Genomic DNA, 22542 nt, shown 5'->3' with positions numbered 1-22542 from the left:
CTGTAATGCTGGGTTAAAAATTGTTGGCTCACTTGATAAAGTAGAGCTTCAAATAAGCCATTTCAATAAATGATTTGGAATTGTAAAACTTTATTACCAGTTTGTTTTACAAATCGAATGTCAATATAAATTTTATGGCCAATATGAGTGAGTGTAAATGTATCCAGACCTTGTCCATTTCTGGCGACGATGACACTTGACATTGCATCTGGAACACTGGTGCCTGCGGCTAGGAGAGTGAGACCCATGATAGTGTCTGAGATACCCAGAGTATACCCTATTATTGTCACCATCCACACCAACATGTACGAGAAGGCTATTAGCACACGTCAAATGAAAGAATTATGTTCGCATTCAACCTAACCGTATATTGTTTCATGAACAGTCTTTCTTCCCCAGTCGAGAGCGGATGGCTATCTTTCGAGATCTTGCAAAAAGTGGCTATCTTGTAAGATCTTGCGGGACGGATGGTTATCTTGCAGTTATCTTGCCATATTCAGAAAAAAGTCTTCTACTACTAACCACAATGCTAACGCTAAGAGGTAGGACACTGGTCATACAGTTTTGAAACGCGTTGTTAGGCGTGGAACAATGGAACAAACAACAAAATATAACATCAATTTTCTTCATAAAGAGAAATATATTATATCATTTATAAACAGTTAAGATAATCAACCGATTGGTGGCTTTCAAGTTTTTTTCTCCTAATTTGCTGGAGTCTCAGCTATACTTTGATCGTCAGAACAAAAGAAAAAGCTTGCCATTCCAAAAAAATTATTTTGAGTCATAAAAAGTTTCCGGACGTTAGTGCAAGTTGTCAGTTTTCTGTGATCGAAAAACTGTTGTAAAGTTTTTACTTTGCAAAAAAAACTTTTACTCCAGCCTGAGAAGCTTCAGAAAAATGAGAGTAAAATCAAGGCAAAAAAACAAGAAAAAATCAATACAGAAAAAGTAAGAAAAAAGTTTCAGAAAGAATATTTTGAAAAACATTTGAAAAAAAAACGAAAGATCGAATTTGGAAGGACCCCTTTCTTGATGATAAAAATTTTCTGATGTTTTTCCCGATCATTTTTGCTGATTCCAGAGTATGTGCACTTTCAAATATTGCGACCCTTTAAGATTTTTTCAGCCTAAGATTAGGTTTCTAGGATGTTGGACCGTTTTTTGGGTAAAAAATGGTTATGTTACAGTATTCTTGTAAGTCGAATGGTCAAATTTCAAGATTTTGCTAGACAAACTGGCATCTTTCAAGATCCTGGCAAGATCAATCGTTATCTTGCAATATTCTTTCTAGACAAATCCTAATCATGTAAGATTTTGGGCTTTATTTTCTTTTCGAGGTCAGCATTGTACAATTTCAATATCATTGTTGTACGTGATATTAAAAATTAAGACAGTCAAAAAACTCAAATCTGCTCATACATTAAAACTTAAAACCGCTTTATATAATTGTAAAATTTTGTATTGTTTTGTTTTCTGTTCCAATACTAAGAACAACACATTGAAGCGGAAATTGATTCTCATTTCAAAAAAATTAATTGCCTTGACAAGATTTTAACAGGCAAATTTTTCTTGGAATGTCTCGATAGGGTCTCGTCAAGATATTCCCGTGAAAATTCAGTCAAATTTTTGGAATTGGCTTGTAAGATTGATTCAAAACAATTGGCAAAATGAAAAGGATCAGCACCAACCATTTATATTACTCACTCCTAAAATGGCGAATTGTGAATCAAAACACGATTCACATGAATTATTGTGTTAGAAGAACTTCATGAAGCATAACTCACTCTTAACACATACGGACGGAAAAAAACTTTTCGGCAGGATGAGAAAAAATAGCCGGAAATTCTCTGTTCCTGCTTTATGTTTTGGAACAACTATAAAAGGTTGATTCGTTATTCGAGAAAATCAGTAACAAGATAGAGTTTTTCTAATGTTTCCATGGCAACAAGGGCCCTTTTTGAGTGAAGTTTTGTAAAACTTGTGCTCTATGCACACACTGAGCTTGCTGTCACGTAAAATCTTTATTAGAAAATCTCAGCTCCGTTGTTTGACAACTAAATGGAGCCAATTTTTCTTCTGGATAAATTTAAGATCTTAATAAGCTTCCATTATTTATGATAAACGTTCCACCATCCAGTATATTTATTACAACTTGATTTAAAGTGTTACTTCAGTTTTACTACTGTACCATTTTTAACACATTTCGTGGGTAAATCATAGATATTTGCTGTTCTCTCCTTGATATTTTCTTGCTACCCAGACAGGGGTTCAAAATCAAATTGATTGGTCTTGGAAGTTTCATGTAGGTCTTCACCAGCTTCTAACCAACAGAAAAATTTTCTATGAAATTACAAAGATCAATCTATGAAATTTTGGGCCTTTGAAGTTACCTAAAGTGATGATGAGATTTCACTGTTGAAAATTTAGTACTATCCAATACTACGTTTTTCATTTCTCTCAGAAACTTTGCTGATCTATCAATAAGCTTAAAAATGCCTATGATTTTACGCAGAACCGCCGATGGAAACCAACGGGACCCCTTTATCACTATCCAAAAAATGCTTACCTATCTAGGAACCAGATTGCAGATTTTCGTAGCAGTAAAATTTGAGCGCCTGAATTTTAAAAATAATCTAATGCAATTTTATCAGACATAATTCTTTCAAAAAGTAACAATCCTGCTATCCAGCACGTTGAAAGCACAAACGAAAAGAACACAATCGACAATCGCCCCGGGTACCTTCTAACATCCGGAATTGAAAACGAGAGAATTATGTTCAAAGGAGTGGAGATAACCCAAATTATGCGACTCCACAGTGACGAGGTTGTCGGGTACGAGAGGAGGTTAGAGATTTCGTTGCCCGAAGATTGTACATTTTCATCCTCATCATCGTCATCGTTTGAATTGTCATTTTGGTCCGAATCATCAAGAGCGAATTTTTCAGTTGAATTTGATTGTATCATGCCGTTTTGTTTAGTTTGTTTTGTTGAGTCGTGGTTTTCTAAACAAATTATTTTACTAAAAATGATAAAAGGTTGGATATTTATACTAAACTGCCAACAATAACGTAGCACTCGTGCGTATCAGATCGTCAAATTGTTACACTAACAACTCATAACATTTGCCGAGCAGTTGTATTTTATAAAGTCATTATTAGAAAATTATTTAAACTATACCGTCATTATGTTAAAACCCTGGTCGAGAAAATTTATGTAAGAAATGCGCTGCAATGCGCTGATTTTCCAAAAAGTTCAGCGCAAAAACCTTACATAAAAATGCGCTGAAATGTGCTGAAATGCGCCGAAACTTTTCAAGAAACGCGCTGAAAACCGCGTTTTCAAAAAATAGCTATCACTGAGAATCGAACCCTGCTCACCGGCGCCTCTGCCTTCACCCAATCCACTGCGACAAAGATTCCTGAAATTCCGCCTATTTAATTTAATTTTATATAAAAGACAGCTTCAGAAGAAATGCGCTGAAAATATGTAAGAAATGCGCTGGAAATTCAGCGCATTTCTTACATATTTTCAGAGCTTTTCAGCGCATTTTTTAAGAAACATTTAATCGTTATATAAGGAAAACTAAATGGTTCGAAATTGAGAAAACGTTGTCAAAAAGCGTTTAAATCCTTTAAATAATTTTAAGAAATGTGCTGAAATTTGACTACATTTCTTACAAAGTTTCAACGCATTTCAGCGCAAAATTTTTGAAGATTTTTGCGCTGAAAATTTTGAAAAATCAACGCATTTCAGCTCATTTCAGCGCATTCAGCTCATTTCTTACATAATTTTAGCACATCCAGCGCGCTTCTTGCAAAATAAAGCGCTGAAACGGCGCTGACATCTCGACCCGGGAATGGAGTTATAGCCACCGGTTGAAAGACACGAAGCACCTTTTAAACTTCTATAATTGCGTTTTGAATTTATTTTCTTATCTCCATGGGAAAAAATAGGTCGTGTACAAGACTGTCTCATAACATGCCACTCTCAATTTATTATGGCAGATGATCTGCAGTAATAACATTGAGTCTTAAGATTGAATCTGCAGTTTTTGAGAGACATATAACCCAGGTTGAGGTGCCATCCGGAAGTGACCTCTGATCAGACCAAGTCCAACGGACACGGTGTGTTCCCAGACCGAAATTACAGGGTCTGGGGTTTGGTTCGAGCGCACAATAGTGTGATCAGAGGTCACTTGGGTCTGGGGATGGTATGATCAGAGGTCACTTCGATCTGGGGATGGTATGATCAGAGGTCACTTCAAGATGGAAATGGTCTGATCAGAGGTGGATTCAAGCGCACATTAGTCTGATCAGTGACCATTTCGAGCTGAAGTTTTTTTTGATTTTTTGGCTTTTTTAACGAGAGATTTTGGCTCTGCCAAGAGGCAACAAAAAGCAGCATTCTGATCACAGGCACATTTGGTCTGGGTCATAGTCGCACAATCGTCTGGATAATTGTCTGATTTTGGTCTGATCAGTGGTCCTTTCCGTCTGGAAAGGTCTGATCAGAGACAGTTTCGAGCGCACTTGGAGCGCACACGGTGTTTCGAGCGCACTTTAGTCTGATCAGAGGATACTTTGGTCTGGGATGGTCTGATCAGAGGTTACTTTCGTCTGGCACAGTCTGATCAGAGGTCACTTCCGGATGGCACCTCAACCTGGGAACAGTTGAGTTGAATAGTTTTTTCAGGAAGAATCAGAAGAAAAAAATACAGAAATACAGAAAGTTGTCTTGAGAATCCGTTTACAGTTACGTCGAAAGTGCGTAACTGTAAACGGATGCTGTGTGCTATTCTGTAGTCAAAGTTCTATAGCTTAAAGTTCTGTATCCTTTTTTGCAAGAAATGACGGAACCTTTCCTGCAGCACAATTTTGCTAGGTTACTCTTGATCTTGCAAAATTTTGCATTCTTACAAGATGATCTTTTGTCTCGCAAGATCTTACAAGATATTCTTTTTACAAGAATCATTTTACAAGAATCAGAAAATTACAAAATAGCTTGCCGGTCTCGACTTGATTTTGTGGATAATCATAAAAAATAATGGAAAAAAATTTGAAAAAAGCGTGATGATCTTCAATAATTTTTGTTTCTTCTGCTTATAAAGTCTCTCGAGGTTCGTCGGATATTTTTTTACAAAAAACACAAAACCACGAAGCTTTTAACAACTTATGTGGGTTTATCATGACTAATTGTAGCAAAATTGATGAAACAATTACGAATATTCAAGGAGTTGTAACTGACAGCTGTCATGATTAGTTGTTCCTATTCCATTGAAGAAATGGTTCATTTTTTCAAGAATGAGCAATCTGCGATACCATAGAACTCAATTCCATAATTTTGTTTGATCTAATTTTCACTTTATCTTGATTGATTGATGATGAGATAATACCAGTTTACTATCAAGTTCGGTTAGAGTTCTGGTCAAACTTTTATTCTTAATTAAACAATGTTATCAGTTGTATTTATTTTAGTAGAGTTATTTTCAGAGTTTCTTAACAGGATTCTAGCGGCAGATTGTCTGGCACTATTTCAAAGTACCTGTAAAATTTGTCCTGACCGTTTGTAGATTAAAGCATTCATAAAACCGTCAGAAGAACAAAAAAGATCAAAGACCGGAAATATGTAGGCCTGATGATTAAGCATCTGATGTATGCCCGATTACGCTTAAATAGAAATAAGCTGTCAGAGGTGCTTCAGCAATTCAAGTACAATTTGACAGATTTCTATTTAATCGTGGACTGATGACTCAGACTAAGAGATTATTGTCCCAACTCTCTTTGAAAAGAGGGTTAGAAACTTTGGGGTAATTTGGGGTTCTGGAAAGTTGGGGGTGTGTTAGAAAATGAATGATGAAGTTTTCACCTGCGGACAATAAAAACAGCAACTTCTTTCTCATATTTTTCTTAATGAGCAAAATGCCAACAAAAAGAATGCCAAGATCCTTTGGAGGGCATCTTGTAATGCTTCTTCTTTTTCTTCGTCCTAACAAATTTATTCACTGGAAAAATCTTAGTTCACGACCGCGCTCATTGTTATTGTTATGAGTTGAGTTGGAACCATCAATGGAACCGCACCCGCTACCATCTTGGATAAAACTCTGTTTTTTTCTTCTGTATTCGCTCCCAAATTTTTTGTTCCACTGATTTACAATTCATATGATAAAAAATAAAACCTTGAGCTCCCTTCCCATTGGATGATACATCAAAAATCATCAAAATTTGTTGTCACCTCTCATTGGGTGACACGATATTTGACCAATACACCCAATATAACGAGTGAGAAAAGGAGTCAAAGAGTAGCTCGCGCTTCATATGTGCCTACAATCTTGCGTTTCTTGCAATCAGCTCGATAGCGGACCCTCGGATTGCTGTAACAGTGGCTGATAGTGATAACCAACCAAAAGATACGGCTAACTCCGTAGGCTGCAAATTTCTGTTGTCAGCCAGAGTAGCGATACGTTTGAGCGCCTTGCAAACTGTTTCCGAAAACCCGCCAATCGACTTAAAGGCCAAAGGAATGAATTGAACTTTGCTACATTTCTGCAAATTCGCTACATTTGCCGCCCGTACTGTTCGTACTTTCTATCCTCAGCAGCTGAAAGAGCAAAACCACTCTTCTCCGCCGCATTTGCGACAAGGCTTGGTTGCAAGGGAGAAGCTACCGTAACATCCAGTGGTACCATCCGCATTTCCTACAGGTAAGAATATGTCGCCATGTGTGGAATTGTTGTCGGGTAGTAAACATTTCTACTCACAGATAGAGACCAATTCGGCTGATACAATTCTGTCTTGTATCATGAAAAGCGGTCATATCACCCCGACAATGGCATGACACGGCAAGGTTTCCCATTACTTCTAGGGTCCCGAATTTACGGAAAGGATGTTTTCTCTCGTTTTTGTACAGTTAAACATCCAGTTGATATTTAAGTGCTACGCGGAATTCAATCAGAAATAACTGGAATTCCGGCGCAGATAATCATGCGCCTGATTGTAGTAGTGAAAGTGACAGCAAATGCACTTTTTCGCCGGAGCAGTTTTGTCTTCTTAACAAGATATCGTTAGCTGAACTATAAAGTTCCTCCTGGTTTTTTAGTGGATTGCGTGGTCACAATTTTACCAAAATCTTCAATTGTCTTAACAAATGAGATGTTTTCCAATGAGTTAAGGCCTGTTACATTTTCTGCGAGAACAGAACATTGAAAAACAGAGCCAACAAGTGCAGCCGCAACTTGATCAGTTGATCAAAACCGGTTTTGATAAATGGAAGGCAAGCTTGATCCCACAAAGTATCTGACAATAGAACTCCAAAATTGCCTCCAAAAAGTGCGCGACCAACCGATTTGAAGGATTGAAGAGTTTCCTTTGAATCTTATGAGGGAGAATTGAATCTCAAAGCTTAGACAATTTCGGAGCACCGGGCACCAAAAAAGATATCAAGAGCAAAATGCGAATCGTTCTTAAATGGTAAGATGTCTAGAATTTGCGTAACTTTTTGATGCGTTTTAGTGGGCAAGAGTAAACAAAAGAATCAGAACCCTTAGCGGCTCCTAAAATTCCAAATTTCATCTCAGTTGTTTCTTTTGATCAAACTATCAGTTTCGTTCATGATTTCAAATAACCATAGCTTGCAACTATCCTTCCTGAATTCCAAACTGCATTTTGCACCTGATGCTGTTAGAATTTTCAACGCCGTACCCGGATCGTCTTCAGTTTCTGCAATGCTACCGTCATCAAGATACCAGCAGTGTTGCATCAGGTTTGGTACTCTTTTATTTTAGTTAAAGAAGGTCAGATTGCCAGATAAAACAAAAGTGGACCCAATGGATCTCCCCACTGAAGTCCCGATTCTTTCTCACCAGTTGAAATATTGAACAATATTGAATATTGAACACCAGTTTAAACAAATTGCTATAACGCGTGTAGCAAAATGAGGCAACGGAAAAAGTATTAGGCATCAAAAAACTTAAGAGTTGAGGATATTTCCAAGCTTCACCAAAATGAACGGGTTTCTAAAATAATTTTGAATATGCGCCCACTCTTTGTGACTTTGACTTGTCTGTACGTTATTTTTGTGCCATGCGCTTTGCTATCGGCTCCTCCCCTGACAGCCACTCCTAGCTTCTTTGCTTCAAACAAGACTATGGCCTCGAGGGCTGCTTCCTTAGCGATGCTTTTGGCAGCAAAACGTCAAGAAACTTCGTCAAAAGCAATAGGTTTTTTCTTCTACAAGGCTGTTAGTTTAGGTACTACAATAACTTGGGGTCACAAAGCTTTGTACTTGGTCTCTACTGCCCAGGTTCACTAATTTGATTGAAGAAGATGTTCCCCGTTAGATTGGTCGGAAAATGAACGACTGATTGCTGGAAAAGACGCCTTTATTCTTTGTATTGTGATAAAAAAATTAGGTAGCAGCTGGTATCAGGATAAGAGAAAAGTCATCAATAATTGTGAATTCACTCATCAGTGGTCGATATGGGGCTTCTTCTAGAGCTGCTAGTGGTTTGTTCCTGAGAGCTGCCATTTTCGGGGGATACAGAAACGTTCAACTTGTCTTCGGTATACAGAGAAAATTGAATAGGGTTGGATGAATTGTTGGTTGTAATGTGTTTCTGATGAGACTGAAACAGTTGATACAAAGGTGCGTAAGCTCTTAGGTTGTATTTCATTATGAAAATGCAAGAAAGATTCAACAACCAAACCGCTTCATAAATCGTGAGCTTCGAAGATCCAAGAAGGAGGATTAGGGGCTCTGTAGGGAGGGGGTGCAGCTGAAAAGTTAGGACCGAAACAACTTTGAATACCTTCTGCGGTGTCAACTCGATGATTTTCAGCCTTGACACAATCTCTCTTGTTCGGATGAGTATTTTAGAATTCAAAACAGATCTTGCACCTTCTTAGATTTATGAAATTGAGAAGAGGCTTCAACAGATATGTTCACATTATAGGATTCTCGGGGAAGAATTACGGCTTAAAAGTTTCAAAGCTATTCAAAGTTTTTCATACAATTCTCTGATTAAATAAACAACATCTAATACCATCGTGCCAGATTTTCATCCAAATGGTGCAACTCAAATACTATAAAAGTTTGAACAAAAAATCTAAAAATCTACGATCTTCTAAATTATGAGCAAATATTTTTATGAAGAAATGACCATAAAAAACTTAAGGTTGAAATTTTTTGTGGACTATTTTGCATTTAAGGTGTTTGAACTTCACAAGCAAACACTCTTTGTTGATATTCATTGTATTGATATTTATTCGTTGAAAATATGCATTGGTGACACAATTCTGATTTTTTGACTGTTCATGATTTCGCTTTTACTGCTCCTAAGAATTTACTAAGAATCCCGGGGAGGGGAGAAGCAGCTACAACTGAGAACGCTTTTTTATCATGATCATTGATATGTTTAAACCAGTGTTTAAAAATTTATGTTGACATAACCTCGTTTAGTCTAATTTGGCATTCGTAAATTCATTTGACACTCACAGGATTATTTGGCGGCTTATCTGACGTAACTTCACGCTATTCACCTCCAACCTTATAAATTTTTGGGGCAAATGAAGGTTAAAACAGTGCCCAGACGTATATGGTTATTGGAAATTATCATAAAATCATTGAATATCGAGTTTTTGAGATCAGTAACTACCATTTTTTACGAGTAATCAAAAACAGAGAAAAATGAAAGGATAAATCCCTTACTTTGCACTTTTCCATTTGGGCTACCATTCTTGTGGGTTACATAGTCACCATTTAGCATCTCTTTCTCGTCTGCTTCCAAGTCGAGTGTCTCAAACTGCAGCTTCTCTTTCTTCTTTGCAGGTGATGTTGATTGATGTCCCACGTCACCGTTCAAGAAAGGTTCCAGAACATCCTGAAATTAGTTAATATATCAAAAACTATTGTTAAAGTCAAATTTTTGTAAAACCGGTTGAGCAATTTACAGAAAATTATGTAAGAAATGTTTTTTTTGAAAAATTTAGCGCAAAAATGTAACTAAAACGCTGAAGCCGTTCTAAATACGTGCCGTATTTTTTAAACGTAAGAGAGATTAGATTTACAATAATTTACTTTCATAAGAGTTGTCAGCAAGCTTCAATTTTTTCCCAGAGTTTCATAGCCCCAAAAATCTTCAAGTTTTTTTCCAATTTTTCCTTTGTTGGCCAACAAATAGTACTCGTAAATCTACATCTAATTTGACTGGCAAAATTCAACCCGAGAGTTATCATTTAAAATGTACCTTGTCTTAAAAAGTCAAAAAGTGTGCGTGCGACTTGAGTATGATCAGAGGTCGCTTCCACCAGGCACCTCTAAGGCAGACCCGATATGGGCTCCTTTTACAGCCTTAAGGTATATAGAGCCAGGGCTACTTATTTCTGCGCGCGAAGTAGGCTCAACTATATCTCTAAGACTAACCGACTCTGGAAGACACAGAAGATAAACTTCTATTAATACGGTGGTAATATAATACAGCACCGGAGTCAAGAGTATACACATGGTGTATCTAACTAATAGACTGACTACAGTTCGTTCAGTTCTCTCTATATAAAAGAGAATAGTGTCTTCTCAGTCTCTGATTGGTTGGAGGTGTACATCTAGTATTTCTAATGCTACACCTCGACCTGGGAAGTTCTCTGATTCCTCACAACTTAGTATTTTGTTTTAAACTATTTCTCACCCTGCTCTCGGAGAGTGCTACGTCAGTGTATCCAAAGACAGACAATGACTTTGGGCAGCAGACAGCTGGGCAGCACCTGAGGGCAAAGGAGTCGGCCATTGAGGCCAATCCTTCATTCACGTACATAAGAATTATGTACAGGGCATACAGAGACAACATTGCTAAGGCCTCGTACCTGTAAACATTACAAATCCAAACATTTAAAACATTTCTTAAAACAAACACGACGGCTCGGTTCCAAAATAGCCGAACGAATAAAAATTCAGAAATTAATTAAATCATTGCTGCAAAATTTGCAGTCAGGAATGAAGGTGCGATAAAGAAAGTCATTTGTTAGAATGGCATAACAAACAATGGTTCTGTCCAAATTTTTTTTAAAGTTTTTTTAGCTCTTTCTTCACGGATCGTTAAACTTATCGAAATTTTCTTCATATAGGGGTTTATGGCGCGTTGTAAGCGTTTCATCTGAAACCTTTGTAGCTCGAGTGGTTCTCTTTTCTTGATATTGGCCTGGTCCCATATCAAATACCAATTCAGCGTACATTTCAACGAATTAAAGGATTTTTTGCATTTTCTAATCGGACATTTTGTAAAACTGTGGCTCCAAAGTCACTTCTGATTATCTTATTCATTCTGGTTTCTTAAAATTGGAGTCGGTCATCCCGTACCGAACTCCAAGTGTAAATCAGTACTGGGCAATTGTAAATGCAAGTCTCACATGTAATATAATTTGCTCGCTTTCTCGCTTGAAATTTGCTTCGTTCAAGCGTACTTTAACGGGGCAAGAGAACATTGTTCAGCAGTCAAGGTGCCGCAGTAAGGAGGACAAACAGCTATAGGGACAGGGAGGTTGTTGGTTCGAGCCCCGTACGGAACTTTATTTTCGCACTTGGGTTACACTTGCCAAGTCTTGGTCAAATCTGACAAGTCTTAAATGTGTTATAATCATAGTTCTAAATCAGTACTGATACTTAGACTTGGAATTAGACTTGCCCAGTACTGATATTGACTTGGCGTTAAGTAAGGGATCGCATTTAATGCTATTTTGCCATTCCTTTTGAAGTTTTATCTGCTTTATTTTGATTGTAGGAGGACAGCAATTCCGTTTGATGAAATTGTCTTAAAGTTTTTTGTATAATTAATTGAGTCTTTCCCATTATTTGCCCTCCCCCCCCACCCGCTTAGTGGTCAGATAACCTATAACCCTCATGATGGTAAATATACCATAGTGGGGGGCTGTAAATTCATGGGGGGCTACAATGGGAAAGACACGTTATTTTAGTAAAACAATAGTTGTTAAGCACAACCAACTGCTTCATTTATCGCAAAATTCCATTTCTGCTCTTAATATTTTTTCTCAGTCAGCTTGAAATGTTTTTGAACCATGGTTGTGCCATTCCCTTTTTGCAGAAAGTGCAGGTCATTCAAATTCATGCTCACATAATTGAAATAAAATCTTCAATTCAATCCTTTTTAATGGGAGCCATTGGTTGCAAAAAAAATATCAGATTATTTTTCTTCCATTTTCAATAAGTTTTCTCAGAAACAATTTTGTTGTCATGTTGTTTTGTTTTTCTTTGTTATCATAAGCAACATTCGTTATCATAAGCAAACCAGTTAGCTGAATTTTGATCATTGACATTTCTGCGACATTTCTTCAGCTATGATAAAATTGACAAAATTTCTTAAAACTTTATTTAAAAAATTGAAAACTCTCATTATTCAAGTTGTTATCCACAATAACTAAGCCTTAAAAAATCAAAAAGATATCTACAAGCAAAAAAAGCCAAGGTGTTTATGAAAATAAACCGAACAACTTTGTGTTACAAAAATTCAACAAACTCTTTAAACTTTAATATTTTCCTGGAACTCCCTGAAAACGAGCTCTAACAAAGCCAACATTAAAGTTTTCGGGTTTAAGCCTTTTCTTCTTGTCTCGAAAGCACGAAATCATTGAAAAATTGAAGAGACCCAGTTAAGAAAAGAGTAAAAAATTCCCGAATCATTATTTGATGAACCTAAGGATTCTTTTAAACTTTTATGAGCTTGTAATCAAAACGATTGCAGAGTTCAGCCAACAATTAAATTGTAGATTGTAAAAAGCAGAAGGAAAGCAACCGGAGAAATACAACAAATCTTATCACGCGGATTGTAACAGAATTCTTCATTGTAACAGAAATCTTCTTCATTCTTCATTTTATCTTCAAATATCAGTAGCTACTCATGAAAATCATTTAAAATATAAAGAATTGTGGTCTAAAGGCTTCTTGAGTCACTGGGAGCAAAATGATAGGAATGAGAAGTCAAAAAATATAGCAAACTACTTAAACGCTACGCAATTTTCATACAAAAACACGAGTTCAATGTAGCCGAAAAAAGCAAGAGAGAGAAACATCAAATTTAAATACAGTATAAAAAATTAGAACTTTAACATGAAAAATGGCGCTCCTCCGGTCGAACATAACGAAAAGTAACTTTTTTGCTATAGAAAATATCTTTACATATTTCAGATATCCTTTTTTTGTCCCATCAAGAACAAAGAGATGTAAAGACAAAGTAATTAAAGTTAATTCAGACGTTCAAAATTTACTGACTTATTTGTTTTCAAAGACAATTTTCTCAAGAATAACCATTTCTCTAGCTATTGGAAACAACAAATGTAATTTAATAGCTCAGAAAAAGTAGCTTATCTTATAGGAGACAAAAAGAGAATTAAATATCGAAAATGTCAAAAAAATAATTGAGTTCTGGTTATTAATGACGTTAAAACAGGTAATTTGCTCCTAAAATTAAACTAAAAGTCATCTCAAAGATTACAAGAAGTAAAGTAGGACCATTATGCCAAAAAACACAAAAAATGACAATAAGTTTGAGAAAATTTGAAAAACAAAAACTAAGTTTCATAATTTTACTGTTTTAATGTTCAATCAGCGTAACCTCCCAAAAAGACTATGGCTGAAAGTCTCTACAAACAGTCAACATACACGTGAACTATGATCGACATTAAGTAAAGCTGTTTTTGTATTTAAAAAAGCAACAAAGGAAAAACAAAACTATTATTACTGTTGGTGATGGTGGTTCTGATGGTGGGGGCGGTTTGAGTATGGCGGGGGTGGTTTGAGAGAGTGAGACGTAGTAAGTTTTTATAGCTTTTTATTTTTCTTTTCCCGGTTCATTATCTGCTTTTAATAAGCTTTCTGTCACTTTTATCATTCTAGAATGCGTCGGTAAGTTTTCGATATGTTGGTAGGAGAAAAAAGTCTGCCTGCTATATAGTTCCTTAAATTTTCTTTGAAAATGTTGCAACAAAATTATCAGTTTAATTAAGCCAAGATGATCAAAACAAAAAACATAGCCTTAAAGAGACTTAAAGTCCTAAATCATGAGCGACCGATCATACGTATGAAAAAAAAAAACATTTGGTCAATGAATTTTTCTCGTTGCTGACAAGAAATCATAGTGATTCCAAAAATCTCAAGATATTCAAGAGTGTTTTATTTGACAAAGTTTGGGGTGCCTAAAAAGATCTCGCTACGGTAAAGGTGATAATTCTTGAATTGATAAGATGATGGCAATAGACATAATTTTTCCAAACACATGCAAGTCTGTACATATTATGAAGCCTTCCTACCAATAATTTCTTTCAATTTCGCATCAGGTTATTTCGATATACTATTCCGTGGAATGGTATTAATATACTGCTTCCATTTCACAAAGCTAAAAAGTAATGAATTCATTTTTGAAGAGTGTTCTTACCAAGATACAGTTTGGTCGTAAATGACGAATACGAGTGCTACAATTGAGAGAGAGTAGAAAGAGCAGTCCCTGATGAGGGGGTACCAAGACAGGTGGATGGGTGCATCTGTCAGAAGACCACAAAGGCTGATTATGAACACTATGTTGAACACTGCTGAACCCACTATCGTTCCTGAATTAAGTACCAAGTGATGAAAGTGAGCATAAAAGATGTTGGACCTGACTTATGAAATTTCTAATGCTCAACCGAGAACAGTCATTGAAAGACTGCGATCGAATTAAAAAGCCTATGACTCTAGTGTGACTCTAGCAAACAAAAAACTGAATTTTAATCGTTTTTAGAGTCAATTCTGTGAACTTGTAGTTCTTTTTCAATAATGCCAGGTCCATTATGCATAACTGTGAATTACGAATTAGTCTGTTTAGCGGTTTTTTCTCCTAATTATTGGTTTTATGACTTTGCTGATGCAAGTGTCCAAAAAAATGATTTTTGGATTGTGCTTATAATTGTGGTTCTTTTTAAACGTCTTGTCACCTCATAGCAGTATTGAAAGTTCCCATTGGTTTTCAAAAGAACCTTTGCTCAAAATAAAGAAAGTTAACAATAAAAAGATCTGCTTCTAATTGCTTCGACCATTCTTCCTGGTACTATTCAATCGAAGTTTTTGGCAGTATTTGTTGTCCTTCTGTAGTCATGATACTTGTTCTGATTAATGAACGATCTCAAGAGCTTCGAATTTAGGATTCAAGCAATCTGTTTAGTTCTTTCCAATAGAACCATTGGTTTCAAGGGCTCTGATAAAACGAGTTTTCTTTAAAATTTGGTGAGTTTTCTATATCAGCTAATAATGGCTGATGTTTTTGAAGTCAAACTATAACAAAAATGAGAGATTACAAAGGCGTTGAAAAAAATCAATCTAACAAACAAAAAATTTTTTCTCACTGAGTAAGTTAATTTGTAATGACTTCGACACTACTCTAATTTCTACTTTATTTTCCATTTTTTGCCTAAAATTGTTGTAGTCGTAAGATTTTTTGGATTAAAGAAAGGTCTCAATAGCTTCCTTTTAATTGATGGTATTAAGAAACTTATTCAAATTGGTCAGTTGACAGCTAATGTTTTTGTTGACTTCGGTTTTATTTGCTTCGGTCAATTTTAGATTTTTTGAACTTTTCATTATTTGCTCCTGTTATTGTCAACTTGAAATTTAGTCCCATCAATAAGAGGTCCATCCACTTTCTTCTTATTTGAACTTCAACATCTTTCTTCGCTAGTTTTAATGTGAAGAATATTTTTTATATCTTGGGTACTTTTCGTAATCTCAATTGTTTGGTAGTGCTAAAATTTTGTGTTTACTTTTGCAGTCCTTTAAAATATTACGTCCCATGGATTTTCAAATGAGAGCCATGTGAACATATACAATTTTTAATTTTTATATATATATATATATATATATATATATATATATACATATTGATATATATATATATATATATATATATATATATATATATGTATATATATATATATATATATATATATATATATATATATGTATATACACATATATATATATATATATATATATATATATATATATAATGATATAAAAAAATTAGAAATTGAAATAGTAACAAAATATTAATTTAATAGTTGATGACGCTAATGGATTCAATATTTCGTGTTTTCGTAAATTGTTAAAATTTTTCTGCATTTTTGTGTTTGTTGTTGCTTTGTAGTCCTGTTTTAAGCTTAGTCTCAGCAAAAACAGATCCCCTCAGGTCTTATAATTAATTCTATCATGAATTTTTTTACAGATAATGGTTTTATGACTTCTCAAATTATCTGCTAATTATTTGCAAATTATTTTTAAAAACTTGATGGGATTTCGCTCCTTTTTTCTTTTTTTGTTGATGGTGATCTAATTCCCTCATAGACAGGACTTATCTTTTTGTAGTTGAGGACAAGTAACTTTTTGTAGTCGAAGTTTTATCTGGTGTCCCCTAGATTCCCCTTTTTTAGTTTTGCCAAATAATGTTTCCCTAAAGTGAGCCTAAAATGATAAAATCTTTCATTTAAATTATATTAGCAAACTTAACAAGCAAATTCTCCATTTTCGAAATGCATTATTTCGATCTATTTTCTTTTTTCGTCATCATCTGACAAGAGAGATCAAGGACTCACCACGTTCTAGTTTTATGAACTTCTAAATCCGGCTATGGTCTCAAAAACCTTTTAAAATTACAGCTTTTTGAGATAAAATCGAATTTGAAGCTCATTGTTGAGTCAAATAAATTACAAACTTAACAGGAAAAAAATGGGACGGATTAAGTAAAAAAAGTTGTCTCGCTCATATTTTCTCACAACGAAAATTGCGTGTTTTTTTCACATTGATTTCCACTATTTAAAGGAGCAAACCAATCGGTCATCTCAATTTAACCTTTTTAGAGAGATTAGCAAGACATCAAATGATAGTTGTGATTGTTGATACATAATGCATTTTGGTTCCTTATAATCCTTTGTACTTACCAACTCCAATGTCGTCCTTCGTGATAAACACTGCGATCACAGAAGTAAACAACTCAGGTGTTGAGCTCCCAACTGCCATAAAGGTCGCCCCAGCTACGTCATCGTTCAAATTCAGCCCTTCACAAATAGCTTCTAGCGTCGGAACGAAAAATTCATCACAAACAATCGCCAAACCCAAAAACATGTACACCACTATTAAGCAATGTATCAACACTGCGCCCTCTCTGCGCTCTGATTGGTCAAAAATGTCCTGCGGAAACTGATTCACCGCTAGAGGGCTACAATTAACGATAGGCTGGCCATCAAGGCCCCGTTTTTGGGGCGCAAATGGATGATCGGGTCTGCTACTGGAATTTTTCTCATTTTCCCAAATATGGTAAAAGTTGTTTTCGATTAAAAACGAAAGAATGCAACCAATACCGATAATTGCGAAGAAAAATAAGCCAAGTATAAAGTTTTTTGTTTCTTTTCTTCGGCGTTTTTTGGGGTTTGAGTTTTTTGCTAAGTTTTCGCTAAAGTGAATCTGATAATCTGGTGGTATGTTTTGTTCTTCACGTAACGAGTCATCGTGTTGGTTCGTAATTGTAGCATACATTAAATCGCTATTTGTTTCATTCGAATGGTTGACTATTTCAGTGCACGACTTGAACGATAATGTTGACGTTTCCTCGTACGGGTCAAAATTTTTAGTTGAATTTGCTTTCTGCGACATTATCAGAAAGTTGTTAACTAAATAGCAAAGTCAGGTTAGGTAAGTTATAATTTATAACTAACCACTGGTTATTAATTTCTAATATTTTCTGATGTGAGATGTACTCCAACTAATGGTCTTATAGTAATTATTAGTTAATAATACCATGCGCCGAAAGGTTATTGACAAATTGATGACATATTTGAACTTCAAGCAGCCTAGAAACGACTGTAAATATTGTCACAATAGAAGTAAATTTAATAACTGACGTTACAAACTTCGGTTTGCTTAAGACCACAATTATTTGCAATAAATATTGTTCGAGAGGTAAATTTATTATGAGAATGGCAATTTTACGGACGAAATCCTTGAATAAGTTCTGTCATATAAATCATGACTCAATATAGTACAATTTTGATCACAGTTTCACTAATCGTGAGTTAGCTTAACCATTCTGACCTTAAATTTCAGAAAATGGCAGCTTCCATTTTAGTGGAACAGAAAAGAAATCTATTGGTGAAAAAATTTTTGTTTCAGACAAAAATTTTTAAAAAAACACAAAATTTTCTTCCACGTGTTCAATCGATTTCTAACCGTTACTTTTGAAACGTTTGTGTATAAAAAGAGACCTGTGAAGCAAAAAGAAAAGGCAGCTTTTAAAAGGAAATTTCATATTTCAAGACAGTAATGCTTTCCCATTAAAGGGAGGAAACGCTTTCCTTGTAAGAACGTAATTGCACTTGAAAAGTAAAAACCACCTTTTAAGTGTTTTAATTAGCTTCTGAACCATGTCAAATTATTCAGTCGGCAACAAATTTTTCACACTAGACAGTTTCTATCAGGTTCTCGGGCTTTTAATAATGACGCGGAAATTTGAATTTCTCGACGAGGAAACTAAAATAAGACAGAAATTGAAAGCAATTGATCGGGCAGAAAATATCGAAGAGACATTTTAAGCCTGCTTTTGGTGCAAATTTATTTGTCTATGTCTACACCTGCAGATGGCAGTATTGACGCACAAAGCTCTGTCTGTGTCTGCTGAAATCTTACATTAGTTTAATTTATTATGCGACATTTAATTTGAAAAACAACCAACTCACTACCCCGCAAAATGCGCCCCTTTAAATTCTTTTAAATGTACTCAAAAATGTCAGCACTTTTTCACCAGTCTTTCGAGAACATCGTTTTAAGCGATGGTGGAAAACAGTGACAGTAATGTAAAATACTTCTGAACCTATATGAAAATTGGAAATATCAATCAGTACCCACGATGTCAATTCTTGAACTGGCATGAAAACTGGTATGATTTCCTCATACTACTATTTACTATCACTGTCACAGTTTTGAATCAGCTTGCAAGATTCTTGCAAGTTTTAAATACACTCATCACTAGGGGTTCACGTCACGACTTCAACTGCCAGCAATTGCAGGGTCTAATTTCTACAATTTCCCGAAAAACGTGCCAATAAGAAAAATGTCAAAAATAAGAAGGAAATGATTATTAAACGTATAAAATATCTGTCATAAGAAACTCATCGGAAGATTTGTTAGTACCAAAACCGTGCTTCCTAAGAAAGTTCTTTAATAAAAATTCTCTGAAATAGGTGTGCAATAATTATTTAAGAACTTTAACCGGTAGAAGAGTTCTAAAATTTTGTTGCAAACTTAAAGGTTGAAACTCGCCACGCTATACTTGACAAAATGGAGTCCACCGTTAACCTATCAATTTTCAAGGTGTAAAATTTCAAAAATTCAAAACAAATGACACACGATTTTTATCCATAAAACAGCCCAAAGGCCCGAAAAATACATTTATGTTTATGATCTGCCCTAGTTCAAAGCTAAGGCCAATTTTGAAAGCATTTGCAAAATTTTGCTCGATAATTCCCAATTTGTAAAAAATTTGCAAATTATCTCTTGGTCACATTGCAAAATTTTGCATAATAATGTTAACTTAGCAAAAAATTGCAAACGATGGACCGAGTTCATTCCGGTCAAGCTCTGCTTAATTCAAAATGTGGGTTATTTTCCTAACCATTTCTCGTTGATTGCTTAGTTTATTTGAAAGTGTTTAAAGTACACCTTGTAAACGATATGCGAGGTAAAATCACCCTACAAAGCCAACTGTTAACGATATGGGAGAAAAATATCCAGACCTGTTTGCAAATATTTGTGCCTTACTTTACAAATATTGCAAATTTCGTTATAAATAATTTCAAGTTTGACATTAAGTTCACACTTGGATGCGTCTTAATGAAGCTTAATACAAGACCGGTAAGGAAATATTGACAGCAAATCTCAATTTTTTAACCAACATGGTTATATTCTAAAAATAAAAAGCTGTGATTCATGAGCTCTCACCTATTAATCTTAATGCTACTTTAAGAAGGGCAAAAACTAAATTTTTCATTAAAAAACATATCTTTAAATAATAATGAAATGTCGAGTGCAAAACCTGATTCTGATTATACGAAAAAAATATGTTATTCTAAGAAAAATGGAAAACAATTGACAAAAAATATTGTCTTCAAGTGTTCCAGTGACCCAGTGTTACTACTTGTTTCTCTCTATTCCCAGGCAGTTAATTCCAAGGCTCATGAAGTAACCATAAAGAGTAGATTCCGATATAATATGTTATTTAATTAAAATAGCTATTCTTAAGTTTCTCTGTAATCATTTGCAAAGGTGAACATTTCAGAGAAAAACGGGCAGAGAAAAGCTTCTGTGAAACATTAATCATTAACCAATGAAACAACTTAAATGTGAAAATGGTGCGCATTTTTTCTCAAGTTCACTGCCAAAAAAAAAAGATAGCAGCCCTCGAAATATATGCAGTTGCCCATTGCGTATTTTAGTGATGAGAATAAATTACGGGATAGTCAATTGCACGAAATTTTTGCCGCATTTTAATGGTAGCAGTAACTTTTGTGAAGAATGCAGTTTTTGAGAAAAATGCGGTGAAAATAAAAATTACAGCTAAAGAAAGCAAATTTTGCAAAAACTGACCACTTAATGCAATGAAATTCTTTTAAAAAGTCACTACTTTCACCGCACTCAGCGCTAAAAGATGCGGGCACTTTGTATTGAAATATATTTCTTCACTGCCATTCACCACAATTTTTACAATATTTTTTGACGAAACTACGACCCTGGCTGTCCTTGACGTTTATTCTCTACTTTTACCTCTCATTAATGCTATCTCGGACGTATTGGTAAGATTTGGTCGAGTCAAAAACAACGAAAACCGTTATCTAAAACCACCCAAGAAAAACACAGCTTGTTAATTTTGATAATGATAAACATTCGTCTGGTAAAAACGCTTCACGAGTTTCTACAACGCTGCTTTGTTAAGAAAAAAATCACCCTGTTTAAAGTTTTTTATTCATATTGGTCAGATAATGAGTATATGTTATTCTCCGCTAGAGGCACTAGAAAACAGGTCAGTTATAACCAATAATGTGTGTACTCTTGGCTAATGTCGTTGTCATTCAAACGCTTATTTATGTAAAAGGCATGCTAATTTATTTTTGGTTGTCATAGTTGAAAGTTTTGGTTTCTGGTTTTCTTCTGTAGCAACAATAAAGAATTTATTGTTATTTTTAATTTTAAAAGTTTTATAAAAAATTCTTCAACTTTAGTCTTTTCGATTTTTTATTCTAAATTTCGTTTCAAAAGCAATGTTCTCAGAAGCGAAATTATGTGAAGTTAATTTTTTTTCAAAATGATCACAATACTGTTAATATGCTTGGAAATTAAAAATTTCCTATGAATATCTTGTAGCTCTTAATTTCAACGAGAAGATCAGCGCCTTTAAAGTTTAGTTTTCATTTCTTCTTATATTTACCTATTACATATTCATCGGACACTTGAAATTACACAGTTTACCATCTGTTATCATGATTACAGTTTAATCTGATCAAGAGATTAATAGGGAAACGGGTATGGAAGCTAGCATAATGGAAACTAGCATAAAGGAAGCTTACGTGATTTTTTATGAGATACAGCGTAACCGAAGAGGTGGAAAGAAAGCCAGCGTTTTCAGTCTCTTCTAGCGTTGGACAAACAAGCAATTATTTAGAACGATGTTCACTGAAGGACGAAACAGATGAGAAAATCTTTATTTTCTCATTTTTATCTTATTTTAGTTATTATCCTAATTTCCTTGTTTTCTCTAGGTAAAAACTGAAGAGTTTTGTAAATTCAGCACCTCGAAGAAAAAATAGATTCTCATTTTTTGAAAAAAAAAGATCACTAAACCAAACTAGCAACTTAATCAAATGTTTGACATTTTTTAGTTTTTCTCCAATAAACTGTTAGAAATTAATTATTATCAGATGAATAATTAGAATAGAGTCATATTGACTGAAAAATTTTTGATCACATCATATTTTTGAAATAAAAGCGAAATATTGATATTAAAGGTCTCCCAGATTTTCACTTTTTTACATCTTTTAGGCGATTTGGGTTTATTTTTGGCTTGTTCATTGGGTCGGTTTTTTCATAATTTTCTAGGTTGAAGGCAACATTTATTTGCTTAGAGGTGAAAAAGAGAGGGTTCATAGAATTGGTTATACAGATATCAATATAAAAATTCGAAGTTTTTGAAAGTTTTTTCCTCAATGCGGAGTTTTTTTCACAAATTTGACTCCAAATTCTTGCCGAATGATGTCAGATTGAACGAAGGAAAATTGTGAATTTGTTTTTTTGCTATAAGTAAAAAAATAACAATTTTTCTGTTGGGTTATCTCAAAGCAAAAAAAAATTTTAACCATTTCACGTGATTATGAAGAAGTGTTGTGCTTCTTGTTCCGACATTGAGCACCAACAATCTCTTGATTAGAAATTCTAAAAATTAATTTTGTCTTTTTGGAAAATTTTTAAGTT

General features: G+C 34.7%; 1 protein-coding gene across 4 annotated transcripts in view; it reads right to left on the bottom strand.

Moving 5' to 3' along the window:
• Positions 1 to 22542, bottom strand: part of LOC142351012 (sodium/potassium/calcium exchanger 3-like) — a 48154-nt gene that overhangs the window by 853 nt on the left and 24759 nt on the right. For all 4 annotated transcript variants that reach the window (XM_075403058.1, XM_075403056.1, XM_075403055.1 and 1 more), the window contains exons 2-7: positions 16968 to 17696; positions 14438 to 14609; positions 10682 to 10856; positions 9706 to 9877; positions 2684 to 3005; positions 170 to 318 (exon numbers count right to left, since the gene is read on the bottom strand). In XM_075403058.1, coding sequence (XP_075259173.1) covers positions 170 to 318; positions 2684 to 3005; positions 9706 to 9877; positions 10682 to 10856; positions 14438 to 14609; positions 16968 to 17679 — 1702 coding nt within the window. In that variant the 5' untranslated portion in view covers positions 17680 to 17696. The remainder of the gene's footprint in view (positions 1 to 169; positions 319 to 2683; positions 3006 to 9705; positions 9878 to 10681; positions 10857 to 14437; positions 14610 to 16967; positions 17697 to 22542) is intronic.

Source organism: Convolutriloba macropyga, chromosome 12 (assembly GCF_964194025.1).
Source record: "Convolutriloba macropyga chromosome 12, txConMacr16.3, whole genome shotgun sequence".
Classification (NCBI taxonomy): domain Eukaryota; kingdom Metazoa; phylum Xenacoelomorpha; order Acoela; family Convolutidae; genus Convolutriloba; species Convolutriloba macropyga.
This window is presented reverse-complemented; position numbering and strand designations above follow the sequence as displayed.